The following is a 19,768-nucleotide window of genomic DNA, read 5'->3' as shown; positions in this document are numbered from 1 at the left end:
GCATGGAAAACATGAAAAACCAGGAAAGACCTGAGAAATTGTCACAGAATCAAGGAGACGAGGGAGGCACAATGCCTCAATGTCACGGATAGACCCCGAACTGGATCTATGAACAGAATGAAGACAATAATGGGAACACTGGAGAAATCCAAGTGAAAGTCTGAAATTTGGTCAATGATGGTTTATTAGTGTTGACAAGTATACCACGGAAATGTAAAGTGGTAACAGCGGGAAAACCAGATGAGCGTTACTTGAGAACGCTCCGTACATCTGATTTTACAGTGAGAGTCATGGTGTTGGGCCAGCTGCCTGCCCCTAGAGATCTGTGGGGTGGGACTTCTGTGTCATCTCAAGGCCATCACTGTCACAACTCTGAGGCAATTGGAGACCAAGCCAAAGATCGGGAGAAATTTTCCAGAGAAATAATTTACAGCGTATTCCAGTGGGAAAGGCATGGCCGTGGGTTCACTTTGTCCTCTGTGGCTAGGAGCTGTTCTGGGCTTCCTCTTCCCCTTTGAGAGTAAAGCCACCGATAAAGGCCTTATCAGGGTCCATGCGAGGACTAAAGATCACGTGCCCACCAGGTGGCCCTTCTGTTGGTTTTAGCTGGTGTGCTGTCGTGCATTTTACATGCCAGGCACCACGCTAAACACTTTTCATAATCTATCTAATTTAGTCTTCATAATACCTGTATCACACAACCATTTCATTCCGAGAGTGAGAGGCTCAGTGACCTCAGTACCCAAGAACGCTTAAGCTGGACTAAATCTCAGGTCCGTGCTCACTGCGGTACATGGTGTTCCTTTATCTTCTCTCAGGGCTAAGCCTTTCCTAAGGCTGGATGGACCTGGTGACCGGGGGCTCTTTGCTTTCTCTGCCTCCTGAACCCCTCTGTGTTTGTTTTGCACATACATCCACATCCAGATGCTCTCCGCATGTCTGTTGCCTGTCGTGGTTGGCTTGTCTGGACTTGAGATTACTCCACTGTAAAATGAGGGTGTTGGGTGGTCCTCAGGAGTGTCCAGCATGGAAGGCCTATCCTGCATTCTGTGAATTTTAATGGCTTATTCCAGCTGTTTAATAGGGGTGACTATTGGATCACTGAAGCCACAATTTTTCTAATTCGTATTGGATGAAGTCTGCATTCCTGGGTCATTCTCCCAAATTCTAGAGAGAGGAGAAAGAAAAGAGCTCTAAGATTAGTGACCTCCTAACACCATGGCAATGAAAAACAACCCAAAAACCACCAGAGACCACTGTGACATTTATCCGTTCCCTAATTGGGATTTTACTGAGGGATTACTCTAAAGGACGTGGGAGTAATTTTATTTTTTTGTTCCCTTCCGTGATTAGGGCGGAGGCACCACGCGTCACTGTGTAGTTGCCAGTTATTTCAAATTGAAGTCTTTTGGAGGGGGGAAAAAAGGTAGTTACCGCTGTTAAGTAGCTGCGCAGGTGAATTCAGCCAAAAATGGTTACGAGGTAATGAGCCCTATTTCTGAAATTGACATGCGCGTGCACATTGTCTCAAAGTGAGAAAAGTGAGAGCAGCACTGGTACACTTTGTTTACTTAAGTGGGGCACCTGTTGAACCCATGATTTGCTCTCTTGTTTTCCAGTTTTTCCCCTACATCCTGCTCCTGGTCGCCATCCTCCTGTACCTGCCCTCCCTGTTCTGGCGTTTTGCAGCAGCTCCTCATCTTTGCTCAGATTTGAAGTTTATCATGGAAGAACTTGACAAAGTATACAACCGCTCCATTAAAGCCGCAAAGAGCGTGTGTGATCAGGACATGAGAGACGGTCCTGGCCCCGTTCCAGGTGTTAATGAGAACACAGGACAAAGGTAACTCAGCCCCCGGCTCGTTTCTTGTCAGGCTTTGGGGGGTGACGTCTCAGCCCTTCTCCTGCCCCTCTGGGCTTACGGTTCGCACTGTACTAGATGGGGGGGCGGTCATCCACCTACAGACAGACTGTGGGAGCCTGGAAGGCCCGCCCCCGCGAATCTCACCCCACCTGCCTGCCTCCGCACCTGTCCTCACATCAGGAGGCTTTCCCTTTTTGCGAGCAATGCCGCCGTCTCGTGGTCTGGAAGGCAGATGTAGGTAGGGTAACAGGTTAAGGCGCTACATACTTGCTTGCTTTGACCTGCTCCTCAGTGGAGAAGCACAGAGGATTATGGGGCTGCTGAGCTTGGAGAACCGGGGTGAGAAAAATGGGCAATGAGTAGGCAGTGCATTGCCTGTTGCACAGTCTTCTCTGGTTCTTGTCATCAACAATGGTGATCATATTTATAGCTAATATTCCCGATACCACATTGAGCTCCCCTAATACATTATCTCATTTAACCCTCAGAATGTCATTACAACTAACTGCATTTATTTACTGCCCCCCCCGCCTTTTCCCCCCAGATAAAAACATTCTCCCATAGCTACCAGTGGGAGAGCTGGGACCTGACCCTGGTCTGTCCGTCTGGAGCCTGACCCCCCTTGCCCTAGGAGCCGGCTGCCTCCTGCCCCTTGCCTGCAGGAGGCGCGCTTGTTCTGGTTGGGCTGGAAAGTCTTCTTTATTCTGCACACTTGAGAAAATTGTAGGTTTTTTTTTTTTTAAAGTAGTAGAATCAAACAGTCAACATTTAGCATTTACTGAGTGCCAGGCACTTTAAGGATTTACAATTATAACTCATTTAATGAACCAGACCTTTAAAACGTTAAGGGGGAGAGCATTTTCTTTTCTTTTTCTTTTTTTAAGCAGGATTTTATTCCCTGATACCCCAGCAAAGTTATAGGTAAAGTAGGGAGGGAGGAAAAGTGTTTGAGATTTTTAGTGTGATATTGCTCTGTGTGTACGTCTTTAACATTTGATCTTCATAAGGGTTGAAGTTTTTATTCTCCCCCCACCCCCTTTAGTTTGTGGGAGATATCTGAAAGCCACTTCAAGTACCCAATTGTGGAGCAGTACTTGAAGACGAAGAAACATTGTAACAATTTGATCATCAAGTACGTGAGCTGCCGGTTGCTGACCCTCAGCATAATACTGTTAGCGTGCATCTACCTGGGCTATTACTTCAGCCTCTCCTCCCTCTCAGATGAGTTTGTCTGCAGCATCAAGTCGGGGATCCTGAGAAATGACACCACCATCCCCGAGCGGTTTCAGTGCAAGCTCATCGCCGTCGGCATCTTCCAGCTGCTCAGCTTTATCAACCTCATGGTGTACATCCTGTTGGCTCCCGTGGTTGTCTACACGCTCTGTGTTCCGTCCCGACAGAAGACGGACATTCTCAAAGTGTACGAAATCCTGCCCACTTTTGAAGTCCTGCGTTTCAAGTCTGAAGGGTACAACGACCTGAGTCTCTACAATCTTTTCCTGGAGGAGAACATAAGTGAGCTCAAGTCCTACAAGTGTCTGAAGGTGCTGGAGAACATCAAAAGCAGCAGCCAGGGTGTCGACCCAATGCTTCTCCTCACGAACCTTGGCCTAATCAAGATGGACGTTGTCGACGGCAGAGGACCTGAGACTGTGGAGATGATGGCACAGGAGGAGGAGGACCCGACAGCAGAGCTCAAAGGTAGGGTTAGCTCTCAGGGCAGAGGCTGAGGAAGCCCACGGAACACCCAGGCAGCCGGCCTCCACGAACCGTCCCGTCTTTACCCCGGCCCGGCGTCCCTAAACCATTCTCCTGTGTGGTCTTAGGTGAGACCCCTCCCCTACTGGGTGACGGAGGGAGAGAACTGGTGCTGCCTCAGACCTCCACAGGAAGGTGTGCCTCCTCCAGACTGTTCTCTCCTCCTTTTCCTCCTCACGCTGTCTCCTGCGCTGCCTCTTGCTCAGGCATTCCTGCTTGCTGTCATGCTCGCTCATGCTTGTCCCGTTCTGCTGCTTCTGTCCCTGCACCTCTGAGCCTCTTGCCTGTTGTTCTCCACCTCCTTTCAGAGAGACTGAAAGTTCATTGATTTAGTTGTGGCACTGACCTAGCTTCACTGTGCTCTGAAATTTGGCTCAGAAGCAAAAGCCGGTAAGGCAAAGAATGCTGAGATTTCTAGAAGGGAAAGTAATTCCTGCTGTGGCTTCCTGCTGTGTGACTTCTGCCATCAATATTTGTTTTCCATTTTGACAGATTTGAATGCAACCAGTGAAACTAAAGTAAGCAATGGAGGGAAGGATGCTCGGCAGAGGCTTCTGGATTCTTCTTGCTGAAGGTTTTTTCCTTTGAACTTGAGATCTGTGACTTCTGTGAGGTGGGATTTGTAACGGCTGAAGCACTCGGTCGGGTTTCCAGCTGGTTTGCAGCCAGTGCTTCTTGGTAGAGACACTGAGCGTGTCTTATCGAGTCCCTGATGAAAATTACGGTCAACAGAGTGGTGTGGAAGTAAGGTTCATGGACTTCCAACGAGAAGCACCATGGACATAAGTGAACCACAGCAAGTGTTGATGTGTAAGTCCTCATCGAATGGAAAGTGGAAAGGCTCATCAAAGAGTCATAGCCCTTTGAGTGCCTCAGAGGGACACCTTTCTGTGGATAGTGCAGTGAGACTCAGAGCTACCGGCAAGGACTTTGGGAGGCCTTATTTTTAATTTGTTTTAGGAAAAAATAATAAACATGTCAGGATACAATTTTAATCTGAGTCTCCTCTGTGTTAATAACTGTTGGACAAGAGAAACATCCACCGACCCACAGGCAGTCCTGCTCCTGGTGGTGTCCTAACCTGGGGACAGTGCTGGTGTCTCTTCACACTGCTGCTCGTCACCCTGGCTAACTGAAATTGCTGACCGTGGTTTGTCGCACTCTGCTGGGAAGGGCTGCGGGCCCATGCACTGCTCTGACGGGAGACTTGGTGAACGAGACGCGTGCAAAGGATACTTCATTGTGACTTCTGTACAGGAAAAGAATGCCGCGAAAAGGGCCCCGTGGGGAAATCTGCACATGCACAGCAACTCAGTTTTCCAAGGGGTTTTCTGCAGGTAATCCTCTGCTGTCAAAAGAATCGAAACAGGATGTTACTTAAATGAGCGGAACACAGAATGCTTAAAACGAGGGACATTTTGCTTATTACGATCAGAACATATAAATGACATCTGCCATATGGCGTGCTTGGAGCCAGAACAACTTAGCGGTTTGTTTTATTTACACTGGAGCATATCTTTTAAAAATTCATTTTAATTTAGAAGTGTATGGTATCAAATTTGAGGCCATTTGGGAAGGACGTTCTGGTTTTGATGGAGAATTATAGACTACATGTTAAAAACGGGTATATAACACCCAAGCATTATTTCATAAACATTTAAGTCCGATTCAGAGTACGTAAAAAAAACTTTTCCCTTTCTAACCATGTAAGTGGGTCCTAACTATGTTTACATTTTATACAAAATTCTTTAAAACTGTATCTGTGGATCTCCCTGTGTTTGTTCTTAGGACGTTAACACATTTCTAAAGTAAGTAATCCTCAGGAACCTAAAGTTTACGTTTGACTCTTAGCGATAGTTGTTTAATATAATTACTGTTTTTTGAAAAACAGAAGTTATATAAGCTGAGAATATTCTGAGAATATTCTAGTCTCTCTCCAGAGTATTCACAGAAGTGGATTTTAGCTGTGCCTCTGTGATGGTTTCTGAGATGGAAAGCTAATAATAAGTATTAAGGATGCAATCAGTGCTTTAAACTATTCTTATTACATGATATTTATTACCATTGAATTACAGTGTGATTTGCAAATGGTAGTAACCTAAATATCCCATTTCCCCTCATTTTTATATCACTGTGTGTGTGTGTTCACTGTTCACAGTTCTCATCACTGGTTTCTTTTTCTACTCGGAAAAGATTTCTGAGAGGTATTTTTCTATCATATACTTCCCCCGCCCCCACAAAAGCTTCATCTTCTCTATAGGCTGCCCCTTATTTGTATTTTTTTTTTCAACGTTTATTTATTTTTGGGACAGAGAGAGACACAGCATGAACGGGGGAGGGGCAGAGAGAGAGGGAGACACAGAATCGGAAGCAGGCTCCAGGCTCTGAGCCATCAGCCCAGAGCCTGACGCGGGGCTCGAACTCGCGGACCGCGAGATCGTGACCTGGCTGAAGTCGGCCGCTTAACCAACTGCGCCACCCAGGCGCCCCTCCCTTATTTGTATTTTGAAGAAGTAAAAGTGGATCCATTATCTTAGGAAAACAGCAGCTCCGTAAGCCCTGGCACACGTAATCCTTTCATCAGGATTGTGGTTGGAGTCCTTGACCTCTGTTCCTTTTTGCTGTTCCTACCTGCTGAGCTCCAGTGGGGTCTGCGATGTCCCAGGCTAGTCCCGCTAGTCACTGATTGTGTGGCTGTCACGAATAAGGCACAGCTTTGAGGAGTTCACAGTCTAGTCAAAGGCCGCAAAGGCAGAGGCAGGTACAAAAAAAGAGCCGCCACAATAAAGGCCCTTCCAGAAAACTTCCAGCAAACGCTCTGTGTTCTGGGTGGATGCCATATTGTTTTCCTCTCTGCCGTAGCCTCTGTAGCCGGTGGTTTTAAGAATCTGGTCACAGTTTTTCCCAGAGCTTCTTTAGCCACAAGTACTCCAGTCTGAAGCTTGGACAAAACGATAAGGTAGCGATTTTGAGTAGTAGGAGCTCCACTGGCCTTTTGCACCTGACCTTGCGGGGGAGGGCAAGCCTGTGGCGGACATGGAGTTGCCCGTGAACGACAGTTGTGGAGCTAAGGGGCTGATGTGGATGCCTGGTCATACGTTCTGGCTTGGGAAAGTGTTATCAAGAAAGTTAACTCATTCATCTCCTGTGAGTTGCTGGCTTACAGGACTACTTTTGAGGGTCCCATTTTCTGAGGGTAAGAGTCATTTAAAAGGGGACGGACCGATCCTAAATGAGTACCCCAGGGTCACTGACTTTGTTAACGGCTCACGTCTTCCTAGTAAAGCACCAGCTGGGCCTCGAACGGATCATTCTGAAAGCAGTATCCAGCCACGTGTTCGCTTTTACCACACGGGAGGCAGAGACTTCCCATCTTAAGACGGGAATGTAGACATTCTTAAGCCTCCAGGAAGTTACAGACCCCTTGCCAATACTTTTAAAGCTACGAACCCTTTCCTCTGGGATGCACACAACACTAAATACCACTTCAGGGGCAATCGTCGTCCACGAAGCTGTGCTCTTGTGGCTGGAGACCAAGATGCATGGCACAGAACGGAGACCCCTTTGCCCACCTGGAAAGCTGCTGCGTGATTACTTAGTGAAATCGTGTCTGCGCACTCTTGAGCGTGCTCTACCTTTTGAGGAATGGATTTCATTTTGTAGAGTCAGGCTGAAAAAGTCAACTAAGAGAGTGCGTGTGGCTGGCAGTGGCCCGGAGCGACCCCTGTCCGGCTTCTCTAGAGTGCGGGTGAGGGTGAGCACAGCCCTTGTCAGATGCTTTGTCCTCCTTTGTAGCTGTGCTGTGAAAATGCGAGAACTTCCAGCTGTGCGGCAGGGCTGGCTGCACGTCTGTGTTTCGCTCGTAGAAGCTCCCTGTTCACTGAGCATCCTCTCCTATCCAACACTGAGCGGAGGTGGGCTGGGGGCGCTGCCGGCCTCCGTCCTGTGACAGGGAGTTCTCCTGGGGGTGGATTGCCGCATGCATTTTAAACTGTGTTCGCGTTGGCTTATTTTGCTTATTTTCAGTCTCAGTTGACAGAATATCTACAGTGATGGGAGTTGTTATCTAGTGCTGTACCGCAGGCTCCTAACACAGCGACTGGCTGGAGTGTAACGGACATTGTGTAAATATTTGGTGAACACATGAACACACTGTTAGGAGAAGTCCTAGTTTGTTGGCAACTAACTGTGTTGATTTAAAAGGCAAACCGTCCTCGGCAGGAGACGAGAGGGGAGACTCAGCCTCATGGTGGAGGGAGGAATATTTCTGTAAATGACTAGGTCTCTACATGTAAGTAATGACAGTCCTTGGCTTTTTACTGTGAAGTTGTGACCACTTTCCAAGTTCAGTACAAGTTCAGTGTTGCCTTGCAGTGATGAAAAAATTTTTTTTTTGAAATTGATGTTTTAAAGCCCCTGATCTCCGTTATTTCCCGGAACGACCTCTTGAAAAGGAACGTTGATTGAAATGCGCAATTGCCAGTAATTGGGGGTTCTTCTGAGGGCGTGGAGATGAAGTGGCTCCTTCTGGGCGATCGTTGGCCTTTTGGTCCTGTTATTCACAAGTGATGTGAAACCTTTAAAAAAGATTGGCAAAGATGATATTGTGTCATTTGTGGAACATAACAGATGTTAATTCGTGATTGCTTTGTTCGGCCTGCTGGAAATGAAATGTATTGTTTCAGCGTTCTCTCTTTAGCCGTAAAAATACTGTGTCACTGAAAGCATGTGTTTGATCCGTGATTGTTCTTCAAGTTCTTGAAAGTGACAAGAGTTTCTAATGCCTTGAGTGCTCTCCCCTGCCCACCAGAGGAAAGTCCTTGTAGAATTTGACAGTGTCACCAGTGTTCCCTACAAAGGATGAAGCCATCAATTCCTGTTTACAAGTCGGAGTTTTTTAAAAGCACCATAATTACAGCCTAATGGGGTTCTGTAAAGCGGTGCTCTAGGTGTAATTCACATTCTTTTCAATGACCAAACATCTCTAGAACTTTTAAAGAGAGACACGCATGCTCTCTTTGCTGTATCATTTGGTAAGAACGATCACTTTCTGTCCCACAAGGATCAAAGGATGACAGCGTGTCACGGTTAGAAAACGGTCCTTAAAAAAAGCACAAGAACCTTGAAACTCTCCAGTTTGGTGGCTATCACTGTTACATTTTTGTATTTCCACGTAAGCCGCCTGTCCAAGTTCTGCGTTCTGATCCAGCCGGCCTCCCTTTAGGGAGGGATAAAAGGTGGATCCCTCCCTAAATCAAGGCTGCTGTGTAGGGAAGGGTGAAGCACTGTTTTGGTTCTGCACTGTTATGCCCACCTAAATAAAACTTCGCTCAGCAGTGAAAAATGTGTCTTCCTGCTTCTTGCCTTCTCTTCAAGGAAGACGGGCCCTGAAATGCGTGGGGAGGCCCATATTCCTCTCTGCTGGACACATGAGATTCACTAGGTACTCTCCACAAGCCGGCTGGTGGCAACCGAAGAAGAAAGTCCTCGATTAAGGGCCCACGGATCCTGCAATTTCCACAGCAGAAATCACACGCACTCTGTTGCCTAGAATCGAGTCCCAGGTCCTGCCCACTAAGGGGGAGGAGATTGTACAGGAGTAACCACTGGGGAGAATCATAGGGCCATCTTGGGAGGTTCTCCTAAATCCCAGCCCCTCTGTCTCTGAGCTTGCTGTACAACCTCGACGTCTGTCTGAGGCCTCCCTCCATTCCCAGAGCTATCTTCGAGCCTCTGACCCCCTCTTTCCTGAATTTCTCTTATAGTCTTTCCCTGTCTAAGCATCTTCTACATTCCTCTCCAGACTATTGAGAATACAAATCCGGTCATGCCAGCCCTCCCCACCTCATCCCCACTTCATCCCCACCTCATCCCCACCATTTTAAGTCCCTTGAGAGTCTTCACAGATTTGGGGATAAAGAACACACTTCTGCTTCTTCAGGCTCATCTCTACCACCGTCCCTCCCGTCTCGGATGCAGCCTCATGTCCTGCTCCTTAAAGGACCCTCTTCTTCCTCAGGCGCTCTTCCCTGTCCCCACCCCCTCTTCCCTTCTGTTCAAAAGTCAGCTCTGTGTCAGTGGGAACGTCAAATGGTGCAGTCACTATGGAAAACAGTATGTCAGGTCCTCAAAAAATTAAGCATAGAATTACCATCTGATCCAGCCAGCAACCCCACTTCTGGACCTGTAGTAGCTCAGGCTGCCATAACAGAACCCCAGAGGCTGGTGGCTTACACAACAGAATTACTTTCAACGTTTATTTATTTTTGGGACAGAGAGAGACAGAGCATGAACGGGGGAGGGGCAGAGAGAGAGGGAGACACAGAATCAGAAACAGGCTCCAGGCTCCGAGCCATCAGCCCAGAGCCCCACGCGGGGCTCGAACTCACGGACCGCGAGATCGTGACCTGGCTGAAGTCGGACGCTTAACCGACTGCGCCACCCAGGCGCCCCCAGAATTACTTTCTCATGAGAAGGGACCCTCTTTCTGGAGGCTAGACATCCAAGGTGGAGGTTCCAGCCAATTCAGTGTCTGGTGAGAACTCTTCCTGGCTCGCACACAGCTGCCTTCTTGCCACGTCCACACGTGCCTTTCCTTGGTGCATGTGGTGATTGGGGTGGGGCTGGGGTGAGGGTGGGGACATATGTTTCTTTTCCTCTTCTAAGGCTACTAGTCCTATGGTGTTAGGACCCCACCCTTATGAGCTCATAATTATCTCCTCAAGACCTTATCTCCTTATCTCCAAATACAGTAGCATTGGGGGGATAGGGTTTCAACATATGAATGGGTGGGGGCGGGGGCAGAGGGAGAAGAACTGTCCAGTCTGTGCACTAACATGTTAAGGTGACAAAAGGGTCTTTGTCATGTCTGTGTGGAAATTAGGAAACCTTGATTTTTATAACCACACTAGATCTTGTGACATGCAATTATACCTTTAGAGAGCTGCCTGTAGGCAGGTATATTCCTTCCCCTTTTTGCACATGATCCCCTGTGAGCTAACAAGCTTTGGAGTTCTTCAGAGCAATCTGGAAAACTGCCTGCTGGGCTATATAGTCCTCGGTAAGACAGGGAACAAAGCCTTTACTAACCTACTTTGAGGTTGACTTTTTTTTTCAGTCAGCAAGTCCAAAGCAGGGTATATAACTCAGAGAACTGAAATTCGGGTCTTTTTTTTTTTTTTTTTTTTTTTGAGAGAGAGCGTGAGAGCACAAACAGTAGAGGGAGAGAGAATCTTACTCAGGCACCAGATTCAGCACACAGCCCAACTCAGAGCTTGATCTCATGACCCTGAGATGATGATCTGAACCCAAGCCAAGAGACGCTTAACTGACTGAGCCACCAAGGTGCCCCTGAAATTGGGCTCTTGAAGATCTGTACATCTGTGTTACAGCACCATTATTCACAATAGCCAAAATATGGAAGCAACCAAAATGTCCATCGGTGGATGAACCGATAATGGAATCATTTATATACAGACCCTCCTTAAAAAAAAGGAAGCAATTTCTGATACATGGTGCAACATGGATGAACCTTGAAGACATCATACTCAGTGAAACGAGTCAATCACAAAAAGACAACCTCACAGGATTCTACTTCTATGCATTACGTAGAGCAGTGAGATTCACAGAAATAGAGTAGAATGGGGTTTTCCAGGGGCTGGGGAGAGGGGACAAGAGAGTGTTGTTTAAAGGCTACAGAGTTCAGTTTTGCAAAACGGAAGGAGTTCCACAGATTGGAGAGTTGGTTATACAACAATGGGAATGTACTTATCACTACTGAAATGTACACTTCAGAGTGGTTAAGGTGTTAAATGTTATGTTACGTGCATTTTACCACAGTAAGAAAAATGCTCCAGCATCCACTGCAGGCATCCCTCTGTTACCCCCCACTCCTCTTAAACCGCACCGCTCTCCCTGCTGAGCTCAGATCACACATTTTGGCTTAGAGACTGCCTGTCTCCCACTGTTGGAACAGTGCCTTCCTGTTCCTGATTCCTGGCACCTGGCCCGCAGCCTAGGGATTTTTCATACCTTCATATCCCCCATGATGTCTCCTGGGAATGCCCAGTGCAGACAGATGAAAGCATCAAATGAGAAGGGACGCTCCCCTGGCCGATCATTGGTCTCGGCACTGCTCCCTCCAGTTTGCCCAGTTCAAGGTGTCCAAGGACAAGGCATCTTCTGTTTCCTTCTCCCACTTCAGTGACTGAGGGCTTAACTGGGGCCTTTCTGAAACACTTTTTTTTTTTTTTGACATTTACTTTTGAGAGAGAGACAGAGACAGAGAGAGAACAAGCAGGGGAGAGACAGAGAAAAAGAATCCTAAGCAGGCTCTGCACTGTCAGCGCAGAACCTGACTTGAGCTGAAACCAAGAGTCGGATGCTTAACTGACTGAGCCACCCAGGAGCCCCTCTAAGGCACTTTTAAGGAGCTTTCCTGGTTGGTGATTTCACCATCTGCACCCATGCCCATTTATGCCATTTCATTTTCCAGGGGTTCTAACATACTTCACAGGTAAAATTAAATTTCCTTCCAACCTGCAGCCCATTGACACATACTTGAGGTAAACACAGAGTGTAACATTTCTCCAGGAACTCCCTGCTGTCTTAACGTGAATGCTTTGTTGGAGGGAAAAACCACCTTAGCTCCACAATAGCTCTGCCTCCAGTTTCCCGTGAATCTTCTTTAGCATATGACAATCTCTTTGGAAACTTCCCTTTTGCCTTTACCTCCCCAAGTCCACAGTATATAACCAGCCATTCTTCACAACCCCAGTGCAGCTCTTTCTGCCCATGGGTCCTGTCCCCACGCTTTAATAAAATCACCTCTTTGCACCAAAGACATCTTCAAGAATTCCTTCTTGACCATCAGCTCCAAACCCCACCATCACCCCGAAACCTCATCACCACCACCCGCACCACCCGGGGATGAGGGCAGGGGGATGGGAGAGAGGTTGGGCTGGAGACTGCCGACTTGAGTCAGCAGCTCTGTGCCCTTCCTGCTAAAACTGAATTACAGTGAACAGCAGAACGGACAATTTGTTGATTCAAAATCCCACCCCTTCCCCTTCAAATAACATCAGTGTCCTAGGTTCCCCTTCTTGAAAATGAGATGAGAAGATGAGAAGGAACACATAAATGCTCCTTTGTGGTCTAGCGACTGCAGACCCCTCAGGGAAAGGACTCGCAAGAGTCCTGGTTGATTGTTTCAACGTGGCTTTTCAGATGCGAGGAAAGGGAAAACCAGAGAAACTAAAATGTTGTCAAAAATCATTTCTAAATCCCCAGAACTGTGATTCACATTACCCTCAGGAAGCAGAGTCCCTCAGAACCGGAGCTTCCATGGAAACTTCAGGAATGTAAAAGGGACTGTTCTGATGGTGATTTCAGAGGTAAAGATTTTAACGTTCATCTCTTTTGCTCATTTTGAATGTGAAAACTGCTACCAAGGAAGCACTGTTAAGCAGAGAGGCCCTGGAGGCTCTTTACCATCTTTTAAAGTACTCTATAAATAATATCACCTCTTGAGATAAGGAAGATCATTTAAGAGAAATTACCCAAAACTACGGCTGCTACAAAAGGGAGCAGAAAAAAGAGTCAGCATTAGAATAAGCATGGGCTAGATAGGCTGTCCAATAGAATATGAGAGCCACATAATTTAGAATTTTCTAGTAGCCACATAAAAAAGTAAAAGGAGGGGTGCCTGGGTGGCTCAGTCCGTGAAGCGTCCGACTTCCCTTAGGTCACAGTCTCACGGGTCGTGGGTTCGAGCCCCACATTGGGCTCTGTGCTGACAGCTCAGAGTCTGGAGCCTGTTTTGGATTCTGTGTCTCCCTCTCTCTCTGTCCCTCCCCTGCTCATGCTCTGTCTCTGTCTCAAAAAAAAAAAAAAAAACCCTAAAAGGAGACTGGTGAAATTAATGTTAATAATTATTTTAACCCAATATACCAAAAATACAATTTCAATATATAACCAATATAAAACATAGTGAGACATACATTTTTTTGTACTAAGTCTTAGAACTACCAGCCATGTATTTTACACTTACAGCATATGTCATGTCAGACTAGCCTCATTTAAAGTGCTCAGTGGTCACGCGTGGCCAGTGGCTACCATATTGGACAGGGTAGGTCAAAACAGAATGCTGTGCCCACATCTTTGCTCCTACTCAAAGGCTTGTACTTTAATTGTGCCTTTGCCAGTGTCTTTCTTCTGGCCTGCGGTTCTCTCTTCTTGAAGCCTAGCTCCTTTCCGAAAGATTATCTGACCTTCTTAGAAGGGCGCGTGTCCTCTGCTTGAAACTCAACAAGTCAGTGAGTACTCACACCACCTGCTTACGAAGAGTTGTGCATCAGATACCTCCCTCTGAAGCAGCTTTTCATCTGGAGTGAGAGTTGGTGGCTGCTTCCCCAACCGCTCTCGCTCTCTCTTGCCTTGTTTTGTTTGTTGCGACTTGTCCTCGTTCGCCTCAAATGAGCCATAGACCTGTTCAATTCAGGCATCTGGTCTCCGTGTCTCCACGGTACGCCTCCCCACGCCAACCTCCGCGTAGCAAATGCCAAGCACAGCTAGAAGAAACGAGATGGGGAAAGTTAAGTCTGTGGGTGAAGAAGTGTTCCGTTCCTCTGAGAGCAAACTGCGGGTGCTCAGGGTCATTCCTTCTCCTTCAACCAAAGCCTTGATGAACCTGGGCCAAGAGATGTAATAAAAGTGCACAGCAGAGGCCCTCCAAAAATGTCTGCCCACCAGTGAGCTAAGGCATAGACTTTCACCACCCAGGTGGAAAAAAACAAATACTGCATGTGTTCCCTTGGCAGGATCAGGCACTGAAACTCTGAAGAGAGAACTTCGAAGTCAGCAAGTAGAGAACAACTTGGGACTATAATGGGCTGGCTTATGGCGGCTCCCTTTCCACACCCAAAGCCCTTGGTAGACAGAGAAGCTCACAGTTCCAAGGTCAGAGTGTTGTTGAAAACCAACTCTCATATTTTGTAGCCAAAATGGAACTCCAAGAGATAATGTGGAATAAAGAGGAGCATTAGCTCTCTTGCTTTGCTGGGCAAAAGAGGCTGCCGCCCGCTGAGGCCTTTAAAAATTGCAAGCTGGGTGGGAGGAAGGGGCTGGTGGGTTTTATAGGGAAATAACGGGATCTTGCCACTTTCAACAGGAATTGTGTACCTCCTGCCAGCCTCTTTCGTTACATTTTCCAGGTGGTACCGGGTTCCTGAAGCAAAAGGCTAAGAAGGGAGGAGGGGAGTTTTGCAGAAGAGAGGAAAAGATTACTCAGTTGCAGCTTCGTGAAGCATTAGTGCAGCCATATTGATTTTTGTTCAACTCTATGCTTTTAAGCGGTTTCAAGAGAAGTGAATCAAATTTTTACTCTCCTACTAAGAGCTATCTATATGACCTCCAGGAGCTTCAGGTTTCTCTTCTGTAGAATGGGATAATATCTCATAGGCCTTCTGAACTTTTATTTGGAAGTACTTATAGACCCACAGGAAACTGTAAAATTAGAACAGAAAGGTCTCCTTTACCCTTCACCCAGTCTTCCCCAATGGTAACATCTTACAAATTATAGTATGATATCAAAACCAGGAAATGGACATTGGTACAATCTACATGCTTTATTCAGATTTCATCAGTTTTACATGCACTCATTTGTGTGTGTGTGTGTGTGTGTGTGTGTGTGTGTGTATGTGTGTGTGCCTAGTTGGTACAATTTCTCACCTGCATAGATCTGTGTGACCACAATCAATCAAGATACAGACTGGTTTTTTAAAGTTTATTTATTTTATTTCGAGAGTGAGTGAGAGACAGCAAGTGCATGCAAACAGAGGAGGGGCAGAGAGAGAAGAGGGAGAGAGAATCCCAAGAAGGTTCCTCAATGTCAGCACAGAGCTGACTCCATCTCACAGACCATGAGATCAAGACGCAGACCATGAGATCACAGACGCAAGGCTCCATCTCACAGACCATGAGATCAAGAGTCAGACACTTAACCAACTGAGCCACCCAGGCACCCCAGAACTGTTTTATATCTACAAAAGGATTCCATGCTTCTCCTTTATAGTCAGGCCCCCACCCCCACTTCCCCAATCGCTAGCAACCACTAATCTATTCTCTACCTCTATAATTTTGTCATTTCTAGAATGCTTATATAAGTAGAATCATACAGAATATAACCCTTGGAAATGGTGCTTTTTTTTTTTTCACTCAGCATCGTGCCCTGGAGATCCATTCATGTGGCTGCATGTATCAATAGCTCATTCCTTTTTTACTGTTGAAGAGTTTTCCATACAAGCTAGTTTTGAGGATCCCACAGAACAGCACAAAGGCAAGTCACGAGCACAGTGCTCAGCAAACATTAGGTCTTTCCTGGAAGCTGATTCTGAGCTCTTGCTGAAGATCAACACCAGCCTGGGGCAGTGATTCACCCTGCCCATGAATTTACACTCTCCCTCAGTGTGTTTCCCCATTGTATACAGCCTTGTAGTCAGAGCTCGTCTGGTCCACTCCTTCCTTGTAGGGTGGAGGGTAGTACGGTGCAGAGAGAGAGGAGGCCAAGTACGAGACGCCAGGTCATGCATTCAGGGTTCCTTCCACTGTACTGTGCCTGCTCCCCAGCCCACAGCCTATGGCAGGTGGTTAATCCCGCACTTGGCCGGGGGCAGTCTGTGTACAGCGCGTCAGCTGGGAAACTGGGCTCCTCACCAAGTCAATGAGTCACCCCTGAGCACTGATTGAGTTGGGGCAGGGAGCCAAAGATTGTCAGTTTTCCCCTAGACACAAAGCTCCGGGGTTGGGGGGGGGGGGAGCCTTCAAAACTTCAAACGCAACTTAACTGCAAGATGAGGTTGGCATTCATTCATTCAACAAAGGCTTTTCAAACTCCTACTGTAACAGATGACGGATATAAAGTTGAGCAAACCAGTAGGCTTTGGTCTTCATGGAGTCTCCTGGGAATTTGGGCGGGGCGGGGCGTGGTGGGGGAGGCTGACAAAGACGAAGTCTTTGTTTCCATCCATCATTTCACTTCTCCTAGCTGTCTGCTCGGTGTGGGGCTCAGACTAAATAGCCTCTGAAGTCTAACATCTTTGCTTCTGGGATCAATACTGTCACGCTCTAGATCCTTGGAACCCGGACAGAAGAAGAAAGGAATCAGTATTTGTTGAGGACCTGTATGCCAGGCATTTAAAAATATACATTATCTTCACAATCTAGTGAGAATGTTCCCTTAGTTTGGGGATGATAGATGTAATCAAGTGATTTAAGGGAACGGCTGCTTAAGTCCTGTCTGACCTCTGTATGACCTTGGCCCCTGACTCCTCTAGTCCTTGGTCTCCTCATCTATAATATCTATATCATCATGGGGTTTCGATGAGGATCAAAGGCATCTAAATAAAGGCACTCAACATTGTGCCGGCACATGGAAAACATTTAATTCTTGTTTAAAAAAAAAAAAAGTCAAGTTCACAAAGTAAACCATATTTGAAAACTAGAAAACCCCCAACTCATGAAAAGGCAGGCAGCCTGGTGCACTGCAAAAGCTCAATTTGAGTTTTGATCAGAAAATCTGGTTCAGTGCCTTAGCTCTAAAATTACAAGAGGGGTCTGGGAAAGTCATTTAAAATGTTCTTCCTTGTACCAAAGTTCACCTTTCAGGACTGTTGAGAAAATTCAAGGATATTATGCACCTGGCACTGAATAGAGCTCAGAAATAATGGCTATTTGTCTTACCTCAAATAGAAACCCACTAATGACAGCTAAGGACAAGGGAAGCCCCTTGAATGTTTTCATAGAACCCAACGGCGGGGCACTTGGCTGGGAAAGTATCTGGAAAGGTCGTTGCTAAGACAGGAAAACCTTCACTCTTTCCAAGAGCAGCTGGATACTTAATCCCGGGGTTTCGTGCCTGGGCCCCACACGAGTGGCAGCAGAGAGATAGGACTGTGAGGGTGGCTTGGGGATTTTCGGAACTACTCAGGAGTGTCCCTGAGTCAGCAAGCCAGATGGGCCCTGTGGGTGTGAACCTGCCAGCATTTGGAGCAGATGCTGGAGAAGGTTCCCCGGGGACCCCCAGCCCCCCGCCTTTATGCTGACAGGCCAGCGTGGGTGTCAGCGCCCCTGTTCCCACGGGAGGGCACCGCGCACCCCTTCCCAGCCTGGAGCAGCGAGGAGTGAGGCCCCAGGCTGGCCGGCCCCTCCTCCCGTTCCTCCCCATTTCTTCCTTCTGTTTCCAGCCCCCCCGCCCAGGGCCTTGCTCTGCCCACTTAATGCTTTTAGGACTGAATCATTCAGGAAGAGTGTCATAATTTTCTGACACGTATTTTTCTAGCAACCTGAAACATTTCAGTCAAGCATTACTGGCTTGGGAGGAATTCTTTTTCAAGTTCATTTAAAGAGGGCTCAGAGGGTGGGCTCTCCAGCTGGCAGGCTGGCTCCCAGTGTGGTTTTGGTGCTTGACTTCAGGGCTCCTCAGCCTCCTGATGATTCCATATTCAGCTGAAAACTGGGGATAGTGTCACCTACCTCAGAAGACCCTTGTGAGGTTCAAATGAGGGAAGACATACAAAGAGCTACGGTGCCTGGCACAAGTGAAGTCCGTTAGCTCTCCTTCCTTGATTTGACTCCCTTTGCTTGCTGTACAATGTAACCCTCCGTCAGCTGGTACTACGTTTTCAGGCTCTTGGTGGTTGCCTCACAATGGGAATCTATCCAGTTTACGGACGCTGAAAGGAGCCTGGTGAATTTAGGCTTCTGTTGCGTCTAGAATCCATACTCAAAGAAGTCTCGGCTTATCCTCTCAGACCCTCAGCTTCTCATCTATAAAATGGGGACCATAATAGAATTGTTGAGAAGACCTATTGAGTAACATAGGTAGAGCACAGAGGCCCCGCGGAAACCCACACCCTATGGCAGAGGTAATTATTCCCAATGTCACGGCTAAATCAGATAACATATACAAAGTGCTTGGGCCAGCGGATGCGCAGGATAGATTAGCCATTGCTCCCATAATCAGTATTACGTCCATCCTTAAGAAACCAACTTTGGATTTGAGTGTGCCCAAATCCCATACCCCCAAAAAGAATCGTTTTTGCTGTGGATAGCTTCATGTGCATTTTTGCCTTGTACAAGAACTGAAGGTACTCAGGAGAGTGTTTGCCTCACAGCCCATTGTCAATTCCAGAAGATTCTATTTGGATGAACTGCTTGGCTTCAGAAAGACACACGGATTGCAGGCAGGCACCCCATGTGCACAGTTAACGGGGCCTATTAAAACAGTGAACCACTAAAACGTAATGCAAAAGGTCTGCTGGGATTCACTCAGAGTTGTATAGGGCCTTCAAGTCCGAACTTCCCGTAGAAATCACTTTTGGTGACCCCAACATGACCCATTGGAAGGACGTGATGAAGATAAAATTCAGGCAGTTGTGAACCAGAGCCAGGGGACACTGGGTGCTACAAGCTATTGTCTCAGCTTTTAAAACATATCTTGCCATAAAATGAACATAACATCCAGAAACAATCTTGCCAGAAGTCGGGAATTATCCACAGGGGGAAAAACTTGCAAGTTGTTTGACAAGAGAAGATATTGTAAATCTCTTTCGTTGTCAGAATCGCTGTGCGGCCCCAGGCCAGACCCCAGTTTCTGTAGTGCCAGGGGCAGAGCAGGTAGAAACTGATGGTGGAGGAAACCCTGTATGGACCTGGAGCCAACCTGGGGTCACGTGCGCTCATAATTCAGAGGCTGAGGTTCAGGGTGAGGCATGTAGGCAATCATCAGGAGGACCCAAGCTCTCCAGCGGTGGTCAGAAGCAACCGTCCTAAACCAGATGGCATGGCAACTTCTCACCTAGGAATTTTCTAGAGCTGTCCTCTTCCTCTCTATTCACAGAAACGTGACGGCATCTCAACACGTCCTGGCCTGAGCTGAGCACAGTCTTCCATTTGTAGTAGGAAAGAACAGAGGTCCAGTAGGGTTATTAATTCTCATGATCTGAAAACCAATGAGCTTGTAACCTTCAAAGTTTGTCCCTTTCTCAGTCTCATCAACAGTTTTGCGTTTAACACTGTGAAATAACACAGCCATGCATCCATTCACTCAACAAATATGTGTTACTACTAAATGCCTTCCTTCTTTAAATG

The 19,768-nt window shown here is 47.0% G+C and overlaps 1 protein-coding gene across 1 annotated transcript in view; it reads left to right on the top strand.

The window, feature by feature from the left end:
- Positions 1-4,704, top strand: part of PANX1 (pannexin 1) — a 46,234-nt gene extending 41,530 nt beyond the window's left edge. The window contains exons 3-5 of the mRNA XM_047879362.1: positions 1,620-1,843; positions 2,907-3,565; positions 4,115-4,704. Coding sequence (XP_047735318.1) covers positions 1,620-1,843; positions 2,907-3,565; positions 4,115-4,194 — 963 coding nt within the window. The 3' untranslated portion in view covers positions 4,195-4,704. The remainder of the gene's footprint in view (positions 1-1,619; positions 1,844-2,906; positions 3,566-4,114) is intronic.
- Positions 4,705-19,768: the final 15,064 nt, after the last annotated feature.

The sequence above is a fragment of the Prionailurus viverrinus genome, chromosome D1, assembly GCF_022837055.1.
Source record: "Prionailurus viverrinus isolate Anna chromosome D1, UM_Priviv_1.0, whole genome shotgun sequence".
NCBI lineage: Eukaryota > Metazoa > Chordata > Mammalia > Carnivora > Felidae > Prionailurus > Prionailurus viverrinus.
Note: the sequence above shows the minus strand (reverse complement) of the source record. Positions and strands in the feature narration are given on the sequence as shown.